At 34.3% G+C, this 16,118-nt stretch overlaps 1 protein-coding gene and 2 pseudogenes across 2 annotated transcripts; 1 reads left to right on the top strand and 2 right to left on the bottom strand.

The window, feature by feature from the left end:
* Positions 1-428: 428 nt before the first annotated feature.
* On the top strand, positions 429-2,708 carry LOC146900168 (L-type lectin-domain containing receptor kinase IX.1 pseudogene; annotated as a pseudogene). The gene has a single exon (XR_015023351.1). The product of XR_015023351.1 is annotated as an L-type lectin-domain containing receptor kinase IX.1 pseudogene (transcript).
* A 7,447-nt stretch (positions 2,709-10,155) lies between these two features.
* LOC146900167 (lectin 7) lies at positions 10,156-10,956 on the bottom strand. Its single transcript, XM_085737288.1, has one exon. It carries the CDS (start codon positions 10,954-10,956, stop codon positions 10,156-10,158), a length of 801 nt encoding a protein of 266 aa, XP_085593414.1.
* A 3,441-nt stretch (positions 10,957-14,397) lies between these two features.
* On the bottom strand, positions 14,398-15,186 carry LOC146900166 (lectin 7 pseudogene; annotated as a pseudogene).
* Between the last annotated feature and the right edge of the window lie 932 nt (positions 15,187-16,118).

The following is a 16,118-nucleotide window of genomic DNA, read 5'->3' as shown; positions in this document are numbered from 1 at the left end:
TCCACCATAAAACATAAATCATGATACACTTTCCACCCTAAAAGTTGACTATACACATATGGAAACCTATATAACAAAAATGTAAATTATAGAATTGTCATAAAATAGTTTTATAAGTTTATCTAAACATTTTATAAATACTTATGTTACTATAGTATAGAGTATGTCCAAATTTAGACATATTATAAACTATTTATATAAGTTTTTCTAAACACCTTTGTAGATACTTATGTTATACTAGAATAAGTCCAAATACTGTACCAATTATTGAGACTCTTACATTTGTATTATGTTACAATTACCAACTACTAAGAACATTTCTTAATAAATATGCTAATGTCACTACTTTTAATTAAATCAATTTAATTAATAAAGCATTGAACTCAACGTTGCATATAGTTGAGCTAAACTTTGACAACAACACCATTGTTTGCTTCAATTCCTTCTCTATATTCCATCCATGGCTATCTTCACCTATGCTTCATACTATAATCAAACCAAGAACACTTCATTTTCCATGTTAATCATAATTTTCACTTTGTTCTATGCGTTTTTCAATCATGCACACTCAATTTCCTTTAACTTCACTAGCTTCCAATCAAACCTATATCTAATAAAATTCCAAGGTGATGCATTTTCCTCTAACAATGTTCTTCAGCTAACAAAAAACCAACTTGATGGTCCGATCACAAGAAGCGTTGGTCGCGCTTCGTTTGATCAACCATTGAAGCTTTATGATAAAGAAACAAAAGAGCTCACTGATTTCACAACACATTTCACCTTTATTATGAAAGCTGTTAATGCATCGTTGTTTGGTGACGGTTTATCGTTCTTCATGGCTCCGTTTCAATCCGAGATCCCAGATAAATCATCAGGTGGTTTCCTTGGTTTATTCAACGAGGACTCTGCATTCAACACTAGCAAAAACCAAATAGTTGCTGTAGAATTTGATAGTTTTTGGAATGATTGGGATCCAAGTTCTGATCATGTTGGAATCAATGTTAATTCGATTCAATCGGTTCAAAATGTTTCCTGGAAGAGTAACATAAAAACCGGTGCGGTTGCAAATGCTTGGATATCATATAACTCAACTACAAAAAACCTTTCTGTTTTTCTTACCTATGTTAATAATCCAACTTTTAATGGAAACTCTACTCTTTCATATAATATTGATTTGAGTGAAGTTTTACCAGAATATGTTAGGATTGGTTTTTCTGCTGCTACAGGTCAATGGATTGAAATACACAACATTCTAACTTGGTCTTTCAATTCAAGTTTGAAAAGTGGTAATGGAAAAAACCTAAAGGTTGGTTTAGGAGTTGGTTTAAGTGTTGGTTTTGGTTCTTTAACTTGTCTTGTAGGTTTGTTATGGTTCACTTTTTGGAGAAAAAGAAAAGTACTAAATAAGGGAGAAAGGGACAATAATAGAGATTTTGACGCTTCTATAGACGAAGATGAATTCGAGAGAGGAACTGGTCCAAAAAGGTTTACTTACAAAGAACTAAGCAATTCAACAAATGGTTTTGATGAAAAAGGAAAACTTGGAGAAGGTGGATTTGGAGGTGTTTACAAAGGTTTACTTGAAAAAAACAACAAAATAGAAGTGGCTGTGAAGAGGGTTTCAAAAGGGTCAAGACAAGGGAAAAAGGAGTACATATCAGAAGTAAGAATTATAAGCAAGCTAAGACATAGAAATTTGGTTCAACTTTTAGGTTGGTGTCATGAAAAAAGTGAGCTTTTACTTGTTTATGAATACATGCCTAATGGAAGTCTTGATTATCATCTATTTGGAAAAGGGGTTATGCTTACTTGGAGTGTAAGGTACAAAATAGCATTAGGTATAGCATCATCTCTTCTTTATTTACATGAAGAGTGGGAACAATGTGTGGTGCATAGAGATATTAAGTCAAGTAATGTAATGTTAGATGCAAATTTCAATGCCAAACTTGGTGATTTTGGTCTTGCAAGACTAGTAGATCATGAACTTGGTTCTCAAACGACTGTTTTGGCAGGCACAATGGGATACTTAGCACCTGAGTGTGTTACAACTGGGAAATCAAGTAAAGAATCTGATGTTTATAGCTTTGGTGTTGTTGCACTTGAAATCACATGTGGTAGAAGATCTATTGAGTCAAATGAAGAAGCTAAGAAAGTTAGGCTTGTGGAATGGGTTTGGGAGTTATATGGAAAAGGTGAATTATTTGAAGGAGTTGATAGAGGATTAAATTTGGAATTTGATGAAAGGAAAATGGAATGTTTGATGGTAGTTGGGTTATGGTGTTGTCATCCAGATTTTACTATGAGGCCTTCTATAAGACAAGTGATTAATGTTTTGAATTTTGAAGCTCCTTTGCCTAGTCTTCCTTCAAAATTGCCTGTGCCTATGTACTTTGCACCTCCTATGGAAATGTGTAGATTTTCATACACTTCAGATGGCCTCACAAACACAACCAAAGGATCCTCCACTTATTCATCATTGTCAGCAGGGTCTAGAAAATCTCTATTGTAGGAATGATGTTTAAATTTTTTTTGATTTTTTTTTTTTTATGCAAGTGTGTTTTAGTTGGCTTGTCATGTAGCAAAATAAAGTTTGAACTCATCCATTTTATGTAAATTACTTAAATTCTTTATAATTAGGTCAATCCTTATAGCTTTGTTTGCCAATCTTTGCACCATTTTATGTAATTTTTTCACATGCTTGCTGGCAACTATATATATATACTTTTGGCAATTATATATATTTTCATTTGAAGGGAAACATTTTCTAAGGTGTTATAAATTTGATACATTCGTAAGTGAAAATTTCTTATACTTTATTGATAAAGCTTGATGATGCTTTATTGAGAATACTTAATTACATATAACATTATAAAAGAGCTTGTGAGAACATTGATCTTCTTATATAGTACCACAACAACTGCTTAATCACACTACAAAAAGCTCCTAGAATCCCACATTTACAGTGATTAATGTTTCAAAATTTGAAACTTTTAAAACATTGAGTATTTAACAGTGGTTTTGAACCGCCGCAAAATTACTGGCAGCCGAAACCGAAGCAAAATAACAACTTTTAAAAACACCCGCCGAAAATGCTACTAAAAAACCGCTATAAACAAGCAAACACATTTGGCTTTCCATACATATTTCAAGTTGGCAACGTTTGCGGGTAGTATCATGTTTTCTTGTTGTGTATGATCTTCAATTTAGTCTCTTAGCTATATAAATATAATAAGTACTCCTTAAAGTATATGAAATCCGTCATTATATAGTTCTTGATGTTAAAATTTTAGAGACTATTGACGAATTTTCATATATTTCAGAGACTAAATTGGTAGGTTTCCTATTTAAAGACTAATTATACCTAAATAATTTTGAGATTAAATTAGAGAGAAAGTGAAGGTTTAAGGACTAAATTGATGGTTTATTCATTATCATGTTATGTTAGGATTTCCATTCTAAGATATAATACTTATGTGAGAATATGATTTCCATACTTGCAAAAGTGTCAAAACCTTCTATTATTATGGACATGTATGAACACAAGTAATTGATGGTCATGTTATGATTTTAATGACATACCTTTGTGTTAAAGTGAGTATTCGTCCAAGTCTCAGATTGAATAGTGAGAAGAATAAAAGAGGTAGTGAGTTATTATAAAAGTATAGAGTTGTATGAGTTTTTATCAACATAATATCTCTAGTCACCTAGGTGTACTTGAGATCTCTAGTCTCTTAGGTGTATTTGGAGCTTGTGTTTTTTTTTTTTGGTTGCAGTATTTGGAGCTTGTGTAGTTATGTGTCTTTAGGGAGTTTGTAATTTTTCTATGTGAAAATTGTAATTGAGATAGGGTTTGCAACTTTTTGCTCAAAGTTGTAATTGAAAATTCACCATTTTTCAGTGGGAAAATTATAATTGAGAGGTTTGAAATTTTGTCTTTGTCCAAATTGCAATTTGAGAGGTTTGGAATTTTGTCAAAATTGCAATTACTGACAGATCGGTCTGTCAGTAATTACTGACAGAATAATCCCTCACTAATGCTTTGTCAGAACTACATCTCAATTACTGAGGGAAAATTCCGCCAGTAATATTTATGCAGATTTCCATTATTGACGAAAATTTCCACCAGTAATACAATTTTGAATATGTCACTAATTAAGAGAATTCTTGTAGTGTATGTTGTGTCAAAGTGGGTATTAATACAACACCCACATCGGATACTGATAAAAAGAGATGGGCAATTATTATAAATAGAGTTATATTGAGTTTTCTTCACTATAACATCTATAGTCTCTTGGGTCCTTTCAAAAAAAAAAAAAACTAAAGTCTCTTGGGGTGTATTTGGGGCTTCGGTAGTTGTGTGTTTTGAGATTGTTTGTAGTTTTTGAGTGCAAAAATCATACTCCTTTTGTAAAAAAAATTGTATCATACCTGTTCGTTACTCTTTGTTACTCCCGCTTCTTTCAATTCTAATAATTCCTCTTTCTTTTTTTTTTTAAGCTGAAAACCCAAATATATAGATGAAAGAAAAAGAATTACAAAGCAAAAGAGAAGGGGGACATAAAACCAAAAACCCTCAAAAGTTAGGAGATTCTAAAATTAGGCAAACCTAATCTGTTGGTGACTAAGTCTGCCCTAAGGTTAGGAGGAGGCTGAGTATACCAACAGTGAGATTGCAAAGTTAAACCAATGTTAGCAAGAAGGTCTGCACAGTTGTTTCCTTCTCTGTAAATATGAGTGACATAAAATTGCATAGAAGAGATCAAGTGCAAGCAGTTGTTCCATCTATTCTGAAGATGCCAAGGGACTATTTTGCGAGATTTGAAAGCTGAAAAAACCAACATTGAGTCAGTTTCCAACCAGAGACTTAACCAGTTTTTATGATGAGCAATTTCAATGGCTACCATTGCACCAATTAGTTCAGAGCAAAGAGCATTAGTTCTGCCAAGGTTAACAGCAAACGCTCCCAGAAATTCAGAGTTAGAGCTTCTAAAGAGACCCCCACAGGCAGCCGATCCATTGCCACTAAGAGCAGCACCATCTGTGTTGCATTTTGTCCAACCGATCATAGGAGGAGACCAGATAACCTCTTTGATGATAGTTGGTTTCGGAGGTTTCAATTTGACATCAAAGTGCTTCATAATCACAAATTCGGTGATGGAAGATCTAGCAGTGAGATTAGAGGTGTTACCTGATAGGTTTGTGCTAGAAATAATCATGTTTTTTGCAGTTCGGATGTTGATGATTTTATCATTAAACCGCTGCTGATTTCTGCAAAACCAGATTGTATAGAAACAATTAATGATAGCAGCTAAGACAACAATCTTACACTGGGGGGACCAATTTTTTTCAAAGACTTTGAGCGGCTCAGCAAAGTTGTGCAAGTTGATATTGACATTGAGAATTGATTGCAGCCAGCACCAAATTTCAGTGGCAAATTTACATTCTAAAAACAAGTGAGCAGATGATTCAGCTGCTAAGCCGCAAAGATTGCAAATAGAGATGATCTGGCAGCCTCTTTGAATTAGATGGTCATCAGTTGGCATTTTGTCATGAAGAATTCTCCACATAAGGAGAGATTTGGAGGGAGGGACAACAACATTCCAAATAAAATTCCCCCAATTCACAGTTTGAGAAGGAGAGCAGTGAAACATGTATGAGTCTTTGAAAGACAAATTTCCATCATTAGTTTTAGTCCAGATGAGTTTATCCTCTTTATGGCACAAAGGGATAGTGATCATGTTTAACTTGTGGTGCAGATTAGGGAAAGCAAAACTGATTTCTTGAGGAATATACCATCTATTGTTGTGAATGAACTTAGCCACATTAGCGTGCAAGGAGTCATGAAACTGAGTGGGAATGTTATAGGCAGACACTAAAGGTTCACCACACCACGCATCACACCAAAAGTTGATGTTATCACCATTGCCGAGCTGCCAAGAAGAATTAGATAAAACAGTGGTAAGCTTGTGTTTTGCACTGCTCCAAATAGAAGAAGAAATATGATGGTGAATAGATTTCCTCTTCCTAATAACCCTGCTTCTCACAAAGGATGCCCAAGTCAAGTCAGATTGAACAATTTCCCAACATAACTTCAGATTGCCAGCTTCATTGATGTAGGATAAGTTTCTGATACCTAACCCCCCTTCTTTGATTGGTTTGCAAACTTTATGCCATGCCACAGTTACTAGTTTTTTTGGTTGACATCACCACTCCACAAAAAAATTCTCATCCATTTTTCTATTTCTTTGATCAAACTGACTGGCCAAGAGTATATAACAAGACAATGAAGAAGCATGCTCTGAGCAACACTCTTAATCAGTTGAGCTCTTCCTGCCATGGAGAGAAGGGAAGCCTTCCAGGCTGCTAGCTTAAGCTTGACTCTATCAGCAATAGGTTGAAAGTAAGATTTTTTAGGCTTGCCTTTAAAAATTGGAACTCCTAAGTATGTGAAAGGGAGAGTGCCAATTTTAAAACCAAGAATGTTAGCTATATGATACAATCTATGAGAAGTAATGGAACCAGCAAAAATTGAGGATTTCAGAGGGTTGACCATTTGGCCAGAAGTTTCAGCATAAGCAAGAAAAATCTTCTTCAAACAGTTAAGGTTTGATGTGGTACCTTTACAGAAGATCATCATGTCATCAGCATAGAGGATGTGAGAGGGAACTGCAATATCTCTAGTACCTTGAATGAGCTTTAGCTTTCCATTAATAACATTCTTCGTCAAGCTTCTGCTTATAACTTCCTCTGCAAGGCAGAAGAGAAGAGGAGATAAGGGATCTCCTTGTCTGACACCTCTTGAACAAGAGAAGTATCCATGTAATTTTCCATTGATAGAGATAGATAATTTTGCTGACTTGAGGATAGCATGAATCCATTTACAAAAAATATCATTGAAGCCAAACTTCTTCAGAACATTTAGAAGAAAAGACCAGTCAAGAGTGTCAAAGGCCTTTGCTATGTCCACTTTTAAAGCCAAGTTTCCTCCAAAAGATTTCTTGTTGAGCAGATTGATTGCTTCTGAGGTGAGACAAATGCAATCTTTAATACTTCTTCCTTTTATGAATCCTCTCTGCTGAACAGAAGTAATTGCTGGCATAATCTTAGCAAGTCTGTCTGCAAGAATTTTGGAAATGATTTTGAACTTGAAGTTAGCTATGGCAATTGGTCTATAGTCACCTACTGCAGCTGCATTGTTAGTCTTGGGAATAAGCACAATATTATTAGAATTAATAATTCCTCTTTCTCATATCATTAATAAGGGATAACTTTATAAAATTATTCATAATTTATGTTTTCAATACAAAATTAACTACATTTTTTAACATGTGTGAAAATGACAAAACGACTTATTACAAAACAAGGAGGGTGGCAGTGAACAAGGAGAGAGATTAATTGAAAGAGAGTTTGTAATTTGGTCCTCATAAAAAGGTTTATATATGCCTTTAGTCCTTGCAAATAAGGGTCATTTGAAATTTGGTCCCTGAACTTACTAATTATTTCAAACAGCTACCATAAAATTTAGGGTTAATTATGTTTCTAGTCCCTACTTAATTTTAATAGCATTTTTAGTCCCTAATTTTGTTTTTCTGCACTGAGTATTAGTCCCTACTCAATTCAAATTTGTTTAATTTATGCTTAAACTCTTAAATTTTTGAACAATTTTTTGCAGACATGTTTAGAACATTACTAAAAGTTCGTCCGCAAAAAATTATTGCAAAATTTGATTTCTACATCCAGATTTTATTACTTTTTATCTTTAACTTTTGTCGTTTTAAAAAATTCATATTTAATTCATTTCATGTCAGAAAATTCTAAATTTTAGTAAACGAACCTTTCATAGTGTTCTAATCTTGTCTCAAAAAAATCGTTCAAAAATTTAAGAGTTTAAGGATAATTAATCAAACTTTGTTTTAGCAGGGACTAAAATTATAAGTAAATTTTTTTTTATAGGGACTAAAAATGCTATTAAAATTAAGTAGGGACTAAACTTACATGGTCGCTATTTTATAGGGACTAGAAACATAATTAACCCAAAAATTTAATCACTTAAAAATTGGTCCCTCAACCCAGTTAATTACTGTCACGTCACTGATTAGCTGAAGTGGCAGTTTGACTCAACAAATTTTGGCGTGAACAGACGAAAATACCCGTGAAGGTCTCAGCCAAACGCAAAATGACACATTTACCTTTAATTGGTTTGGACGACTTGTGGTTTTTACCCTTACATTTAGGGGTTTTCCACGTTAAAATTTCCGTGTCACTTGTATCTTTTATTTGCTTTCAATGCTGCCATTTATTTGTTGTAGCTCCTCATAGATTCTTACAAGTTTGAGAAATTTATTTCCACTTCGCATTTGTGTGCTACCATATATATTTATGTTTTAATTTCCCATCAAAGAGGAAGCCTCGGGGTTATTCACACTCCATTTATTCATTTAAGCATACTCACCCTCAAGAGAAAGCTTTTGTATAGATGTACACTTGCACCGCCGTCGACACATGAGTCGGTCCCTTTAATAATCAAGCTATGATACAATGAGTGATTTCCATTGCTGGGTCGTGAGGGGAGTCGGGGGAACAATGCATTGGACTAAGAGTAACCATACAATGGAGGTTAGATATCATGTCTTTATCAAAAACCTCAAATCATTATGCGCGTGGGTCCTCTCATATGTTTCCCAACATCCAATTTTCCATTTAACGTGGAACTTTGAACCCACACGAGACAAATAACACATCTTCCTTTCGTGGTTGGTTGTCTTGACTCAATCATTCCCAACAAAGCCTACAATCTTGCCGCCCAATTCCACATCATCCTCACCTTCAACATCACCGATTACATCACCATGGGCGCCTTTCTCTCCTCGAATCTACGTGCTCCCTCATAGACTTGCCTTTCCCCACCCATCCACACGCCCTGACCAACCGTGGCTTCTTAAATTTGAAAAACCTGCTAGTGATGTTAGCTAATGTGTGTTATATAAAATTAAAAACATGAATTGTTGTTTTAATGTGTTTTATTCTTATGATAGGGAGACTCGAATTTATGTTAAAGTGATGTTAGGTATTTCTTTGTTTCAATGATTTTTCTTGAGCACCACGAAACCTAGACCGTCCCTTGTCGCATCCATGCATATTTTGGAGATGAATCTTGTGAATCCGTAAAGGGAAATGCTGTGTGTAGCGAAAATACCATTCACGACATTATGTGGCATTTTGTGATTAGCCATTTAATACCAATCTACCGTGTTTTCCGGCCAGGTCAAAGATTAAGGCTGTTGCAATTAAAAATTAACACACTCGTGAAGTTTCCGCGATAAAAAAATTCGCTTTGTTTAGCAGTGCTCATCCGTAAAATTAATTAGGAGGCTTTGCACTAGGAATTGAGGGAGAGATTATAAAGTTCTCAGTCTTGATTTATTCAAGGGTTAATTATGTTTCTACTCCCTATAAAATAGCGACCTTGTAAGTTTAGTCCCTACTTAATTTTAATAGCAGTTTTAGTCCCTAATTTTGTTTTTCTGCACTGAGTATTACTCCCTACTCAATTCAAAATTGTTTAATTTATGCTTAAAGTCTTAAATTTTTGAACAATTTTTTGCAGACATGTTTAGAACATTACTAAAAGTTCGTCCGCAAAAAATTATTGCAAAATTTGATTTCTACATCCAGATTTTATTACTTTTTATCTTTAACTTTTGTCGTTTTAAAAAATTCATATTTAATTCATTTCATGTCAGAAAATTCTAAATTTTAGTAAACGAACCTTTCATAGTGTTCTAATCTTGTCTCAAAAAAATCGTTCAAAAATTTAAGAGTTTAAGAATAATTAATCAAACTTTGTTTTAGCAGGGACTAAAATTATAAGTAAATTTTTTTTTTATAGGGACTAAAAATGCTATTAAAATTAAGGAGGGACTAAACTTACAAGGTCGCTATTTTATAGGGACTAGAAACATAATTAACCCTTTATTCAATATAAATATTGTAATTAATAATCTCAATTTTTTATGAATACTATATCTTTTTATTCAATACCTTGCATTGCACGGTATAATAATAATAAGCATTATATAGTTCAGTACACACAAATCAAATCACCAACATTATTCTGAAAATTAAAACACACTATATTGTGAGCTTGTAACCACATTACTGGAAGCTTGACTTAAAAGTCCAAGAAAGAATCTTGTGCAATTCAACTAATTGTCCAGTTGCACCAGAAAACCCAATTCTAACCCATTCAGGTAACACAGTCCTCAAGTCAATAATAAAGGAGACACTGTTAGAAGTTCCATTCACAAAATTGCCTCCAGGGTATCTTACCACAACACTTAAATTTTTTTCCACGGGTTCATAGTTCACAAAAGCAATTGCATTGAAACCAGTCACAACACTTCCGGTTTTCCATGGCGCTGTTGTTACCGAAGCAATAGAGTTCACATCAATGCCAACATGGGGATACACGGGATCCCAAGGATTTCCACCAGCATTTCCACCAAAGGAATCAAATTCAACGGCAACAATTCGATTTTGGTACGTATTCAAGGCAGTTTCCGCGTTGAATAGTCCAAGGTTTCCACCGCTCGAATTTTTAGGGATGTGGGAATTGAATGGTGCAATGAAGAAGGTAATTCCATCTCCAATGAGTCCCGGGCCAGCAGGTGCAACTACGAAAGAAAAGACGGAAGTGAAACCGGCAAGGTTGCCGGTATTTGCGTCCCAAAGACGCACTGGTCCACCCCAAGAGGCTCTACCAGCGCTGTTTGGGACGACATTTGTGAGATGGATAGACCCGTCTGAAATGAAGGCGTTGCCTTCGAGTTGAATATTGGTTTTGTATGGGTCAAAATTTGAGATTGTGAATGCAGCTGAGTTTACATTCTGAGCTAAACCAAGAAAGGAAATGATGGTAATGATAAGGATTTGAGTCCTTGAGGCATTGATGGCCATGGTTCTAAATTAGTGAATTTGGCACTTAGAATTAATGCCAATATGTTATGAGATATATAACCAAAAGGTGAAAATATATATAGGGCAAGAAATACCTAATAAAAAAAAGTTGAAAAAACAAAGGCAGGCCAAGGCCAGCTAAAGAAACTTCATATTCAAATCATGTTAATTTGAAGAAGCCATATGATTTACATTGAACATATTAGAGGGTTTGTTGGATTATTAAGGAAGAGGTGATTAAAACAATGATATTCCGGCTTTTAAAAAAAAAAACAAAATATACAGATATGAACCTTGTGTTGCATTGTAGGAATAGTAACAGGAATGCTTGTACAATTGGCGTCATTCTAATATATTTGTCTTGGTCGTGTCGCCATTCTTACATAGGTACAAGGGGAAAGTGTTAGTTTAAAAAATAAGTATTAAAATTTCATTTGTTTAATTTTTTGTTCGTAAGTCTTTTTTAAATGACAATATCGATTTTGTTAGGTTGGATATCTTCCAGTGAATTTGATAGTTGCGTGTGTGAATTTTATTGGTGCTTGTCATTTTGTCTGCAGAGATTTTTTTTTATTTTATTAGGCTGATCTTAGTAATTCTAATTGATATGCTCCACCTCTTCCCTGATTTTATTTCTTTAGGTCTATCTAAGGTTTGAAAAATGAGTGAATAGACAATTTTGTGTCTCAAATTGTAACCATCGCTTAAACTTATTCCAAACTTTTTAATGTAAAAGTAATTTTATCATTCAAACAGTAATACATCAATGAAAAACGTCTCCTTGTGAAGTTTAGTCGTTAGAGAGCGTGATATGACACTGTACATGTGTTGTATAGAAAATGAGTTAGATGTCCTACATTGCTTAGAAAAGTGGAGGTTGAACGCGCTTTATAAGTAAAAGAACAAATAAATATAATGTCTTAATATTTTATAATATAGTGCGTGGTTTCTAACTCACTAGTATGTTTGCACTCGGCTCAATATGGATGATCCCACGGGATCCCCTGGTGACCCAACAATGGTATTCAGGGTCATTGTTCGACGGTGTAAGTGTAAGTGTCTACGGATGAAAGAGCTTTCGCTTGAGGGGGAGATAAACAAATTGGCGACTTACACTTGAGGAGGAGAGATTGTATGGTTGCTCTAGGTCCAATATGGATGATCCCATGGGATCTCCTCGTGATCCAACCATGGTAGCAGAGTTGTGATTCGACAAGGGTTAGACGATATAAGTGTAAGTGTTGCAAATGAAAAAGCTTCCACATGGGGAGCATAAATAAATTGATGGACTCACATTTAATGGACTCACATTTGATGTGTAGCAAATGTGAGTTAAAAGTCCTACATTACTTTTAAAAGTACTCAAATCAGAGACATCTAGTTAAGTTTTCGAGTAAAGTTATTTTAAAAATGGAGTTTGAATGTAGATTGATCGATCGAGTTTGAATGTAGTACATGCTATAGATTGATCAATCGAGTTTGATTTTAGTACATGTTATAAAAAAAAAAAAATGGATATCTAAGAGTATGTATAGACTACAGAGATTTAAATCTTGATATTCCTAAAGATGAATGTCTTACGCATGTTGCTGACTTGTTAGTAGATTCAGCCTATGGTAATGAAATATTGAGTTTAATCGATGGATACGCAAAATATAATCAAAGTTTTATTAGAGAAGATGTATCTAAAACTTCATTTAGATGTTCTTGTTTTCTTAGAACTTTCAAATGGACTACAAAGCCATTTGGATTTTAAAAAAATGCAGCAGTATCATATAAAAGAGGAATGAATTTGATATTCCATGACTTATTGATGAATTTATACATTTTTACATTGATGATGTTATGGTCAAATAAAGAAATGAGATGAGGTGGATACAAATAAAACAAAAGAAATTTTGGAGTGTGCCCCTCCAAAGAAATAAAGAAACTGCAATTTTTTCAGAATACCCAAGGAGCTTGTAAATTCATACATAGTATCCATGTTATCGTTAAATCCAGCGGTGTCTTTTATTTGCTCGAGTTGGAGTCGAGCCATTTGTCTCTCATGTTGAATTTTCACTTTTTTCCAATCATCAGACAAAGTTATCTCCACTTCTTGATCATTATGGAGTTTCATGATTACGAACTCTTTCTTCTTCTTGTCTTGACTTTATTTTCTTCTTTGCAAGTGCAACCTAAACATCTTTTCTCTTCTTCACACACACTTTCCTTTAAGGGAAAATGGTTTTGCCTTGAATGTGCCTTGAATCTCTTTTCCCGGTAGCAATTCTATTTTAGAGTTTTGGTAGTTGACGTTGAATCGTTGATTATATATTAAACAGGTGGTGTTTTTATATCTTTGAAATTTTAAAACCGGTTCTTGATCTTTCTTTACCTATAAGTTTCTTGATTTTTTTTTTAAACTACATATCCACTATAATTATGAGATATTAACTGATATTAGCGACCTGTTTATTATACAGTTATGTCGGTTATTCTGTTAGCCTATAGTTAGTTAGATATCAGCTGTATTGTTTGAAGGTGCAGCCTTGATCCAACTATTCACTTGATAAGACATCCTTAAATCTGCTTATTGCTTGAAGAAAATCATGGTCAATGGTTTTCTCTTAGCTGTAGTGACTCCCAAATCATGGTCAGTGGTTTCTGTGCCAACCAACAATTTCTTATTCTCATGACTATAAAACACAGACGCCGGGGTGAATACCAATAATAATTGGAAACAATTAATAGTTGAATGTAATCACATATGTCAGCGTAGTGTCTGATACTGGACAAGCTTTCGGTAAGAAGTGTCGCTACTATGAATCAAAGTGAACTCCATTTTTGCGTTTGTCCGTGCATAATCGGGGTCATCTCCACTTTTTGGCTTAACTTATGAGGATAGTAATCTCCAAAATAGTTTACGGCAAGCTTAATAAATCTAACAGTTTTTTTTTGGGTGCCTTTCAAGACTTTCCCTTGACTGTAATACCTCCTTTATTCCAATGGATGCATACATGATTTTATTCATGGAATGTAAATATAATTTGCACTTTCCCATGTCTTGAAATTTATCAATAGCCTCATTTGATTGAAGATAGAAGGATAATTTTAAGCAACTTTTTTTAGAACTTCTCTAGATTCTTTTTTTTTTTGTCTATTGTCATCAATGCAAATGACGAGTTTAATGAATGAAAGATTTTGTTTATTGTACTGGTTCCTCCACCCAATTATTGTACTAGGACTACTTGTATTCTTGCCGCTCTTGTGTTGATTTAGATAGCTTAGAAATGCACAAGTTTGGTCACAGGGATTTGGATTTGAGTTTTTCACATAGCATGAGTTTTTTTTCCAGCTAGCAAAAGTTTAAGATATTGTATTTTGGGGGTAATGATCAAAAATTTCTTAGGTATATATTATTTTTTTTAATTTTAAGGGAAACATTTTCTTAGGTATATATTACTGGAAGCTTGACTTAAAAGTCCAAGAGAGAATCTTGTGCAATTCAACTAATTGTCCAGTTGCACCAGAAAACCCAATTCTAACCCATTCAGGTAACACAGTCCTTAAATCAATAATAAAGGAGACACTGTTTGAAGTTCCATTCACAAAATTGCCTCCAGGGTATCTTACCACAACACTTAAATTTTTCTCCACAGGCTCATAATTCACAAAAGCAATTGCGGTGAAACCATTTGCAACACTTCCGGTTTTCCATGGCGCTGTTGTTACCGAAGCAATAGAGTTCACATCAATGCCAACATGGGGATACACTGGATCCCAAGGATTTCCACCAAAGGAATCAAATTCAACAGCAACAATTCGATTTTGGTACGTATTCAAAGCAGTTTCTGCGTTGAATAGTCCAAGGAATCCACCACTCGAATTTTTCGGGATGTGGGAATTGAATGGTGCAATGAAGAAGGTAATTCCATCTCCAAAGAGTCCGGGGCCGGTAGGTGCAACTACGAAAGAAAAGACGGAAGTGAATCTGGCAAGGTCATCGGTATGTGCGTCCCAAAGACGCACTGGTCCACCCCAAGAGGCTCTACCAACGCTGTTTGGGACGACATTTGTGAGATGGATAGACCCGTCTGAAATGAAGGCGTTGCCTTCGAGTTCAATGTTGGTTTTGTATGAGTCAAAATTTGAGACTGTGAATGCAGCTGAGTATACATTCTCAGCTAAACCAAGGAAGGAAATGATGGTAATGAAAAGGATTTGAGTGTCTGAGGTATTGATGGCCATGGTTCTAAATTAGTTAATTTGACACTTGGAATTAATGCCAATATGTTATGAGATATATAACCAAAAGGTGAAAATATATATAGGTAAGAAATGAGTAAATAGGCAATTACCCCCCTGAAATTGTAAGTTTCGTCAATTTCCCCCCTGAAATTAACAAAACGTCAATTACCCCCCTGAAATTGCACAACGTTAATCAATTTACCCCCTCCGTCAAATTTTTCTGTTAGTCAACATGATGTTTTGCAAATACCCCCCTGAAGTTTTGCACTTATGTGCAAAATTCCCCCCGAACTTGAAAATTTATATTTTTTTTCTTATCCTTAACTCAAAAGATATTAAAGACAAACAATTAACAGTTAACTTTAATAATTTACATTGCTCTTTCATTCTTAAAGGGGTCTGTTATTTTATTTTGTTTCTGTTATGCCATTTGATTGTTCAATTCTCCATAACTTATGACTTATTTAAATAGAGACACGTCAATTCACAACAAAGTAAGCTAGAGACACGCATTCCTCATGAATAATTAATTATAGCAGTTTCTTAAGATAAGTTTGAATAAAATTATTCTATCTTAAAAATTGAACTAAACAAGCATTTTGCTAAAGTAATATGAAGTTATTAATTCTGCATTATTTTTAGAGGATATATTATTACTGTAACCTTAAATATTAAAGATAGCCGTTAATTGTTTATCTTTAATATCTTTTGAGTCAAGGATAAGAAAAAAAACATATAAATTTTTAAGTTTAGGGGGCATTTTGCACATAAGTGCAAAACTTCAGGGGGGGTATTTGCAAAACGTCTTGTTGACTAACAGAAAAATTTGACGGAGGGGGTAAATTGATTAACGTTGTGCAATTTCAGGGGGTAATTGACGTTTTGTTAATTTCAGGGGGATAATTGACCAAACTTACAATTTCAGGGGGGTA

Source organism: Medicago sativa, chromosome 8 (assembly GCF_051527215.1).
Source record: "Medicago sativa cultivar Bolivia chromosome 8, Bolivia_mono, whole genome shotgun sequence".
NCBI lineage: Eukaryota > Viridiplantae > Streptophyta > Magnoliopsida > Fabales > Fabaceae > Medicago > Medicago sativa.
The sequence above is the reverse complement of the archived record's forward strand: the minus strand, read 5'-3'. Positions and strand labels throughout refer to the sequence as shown.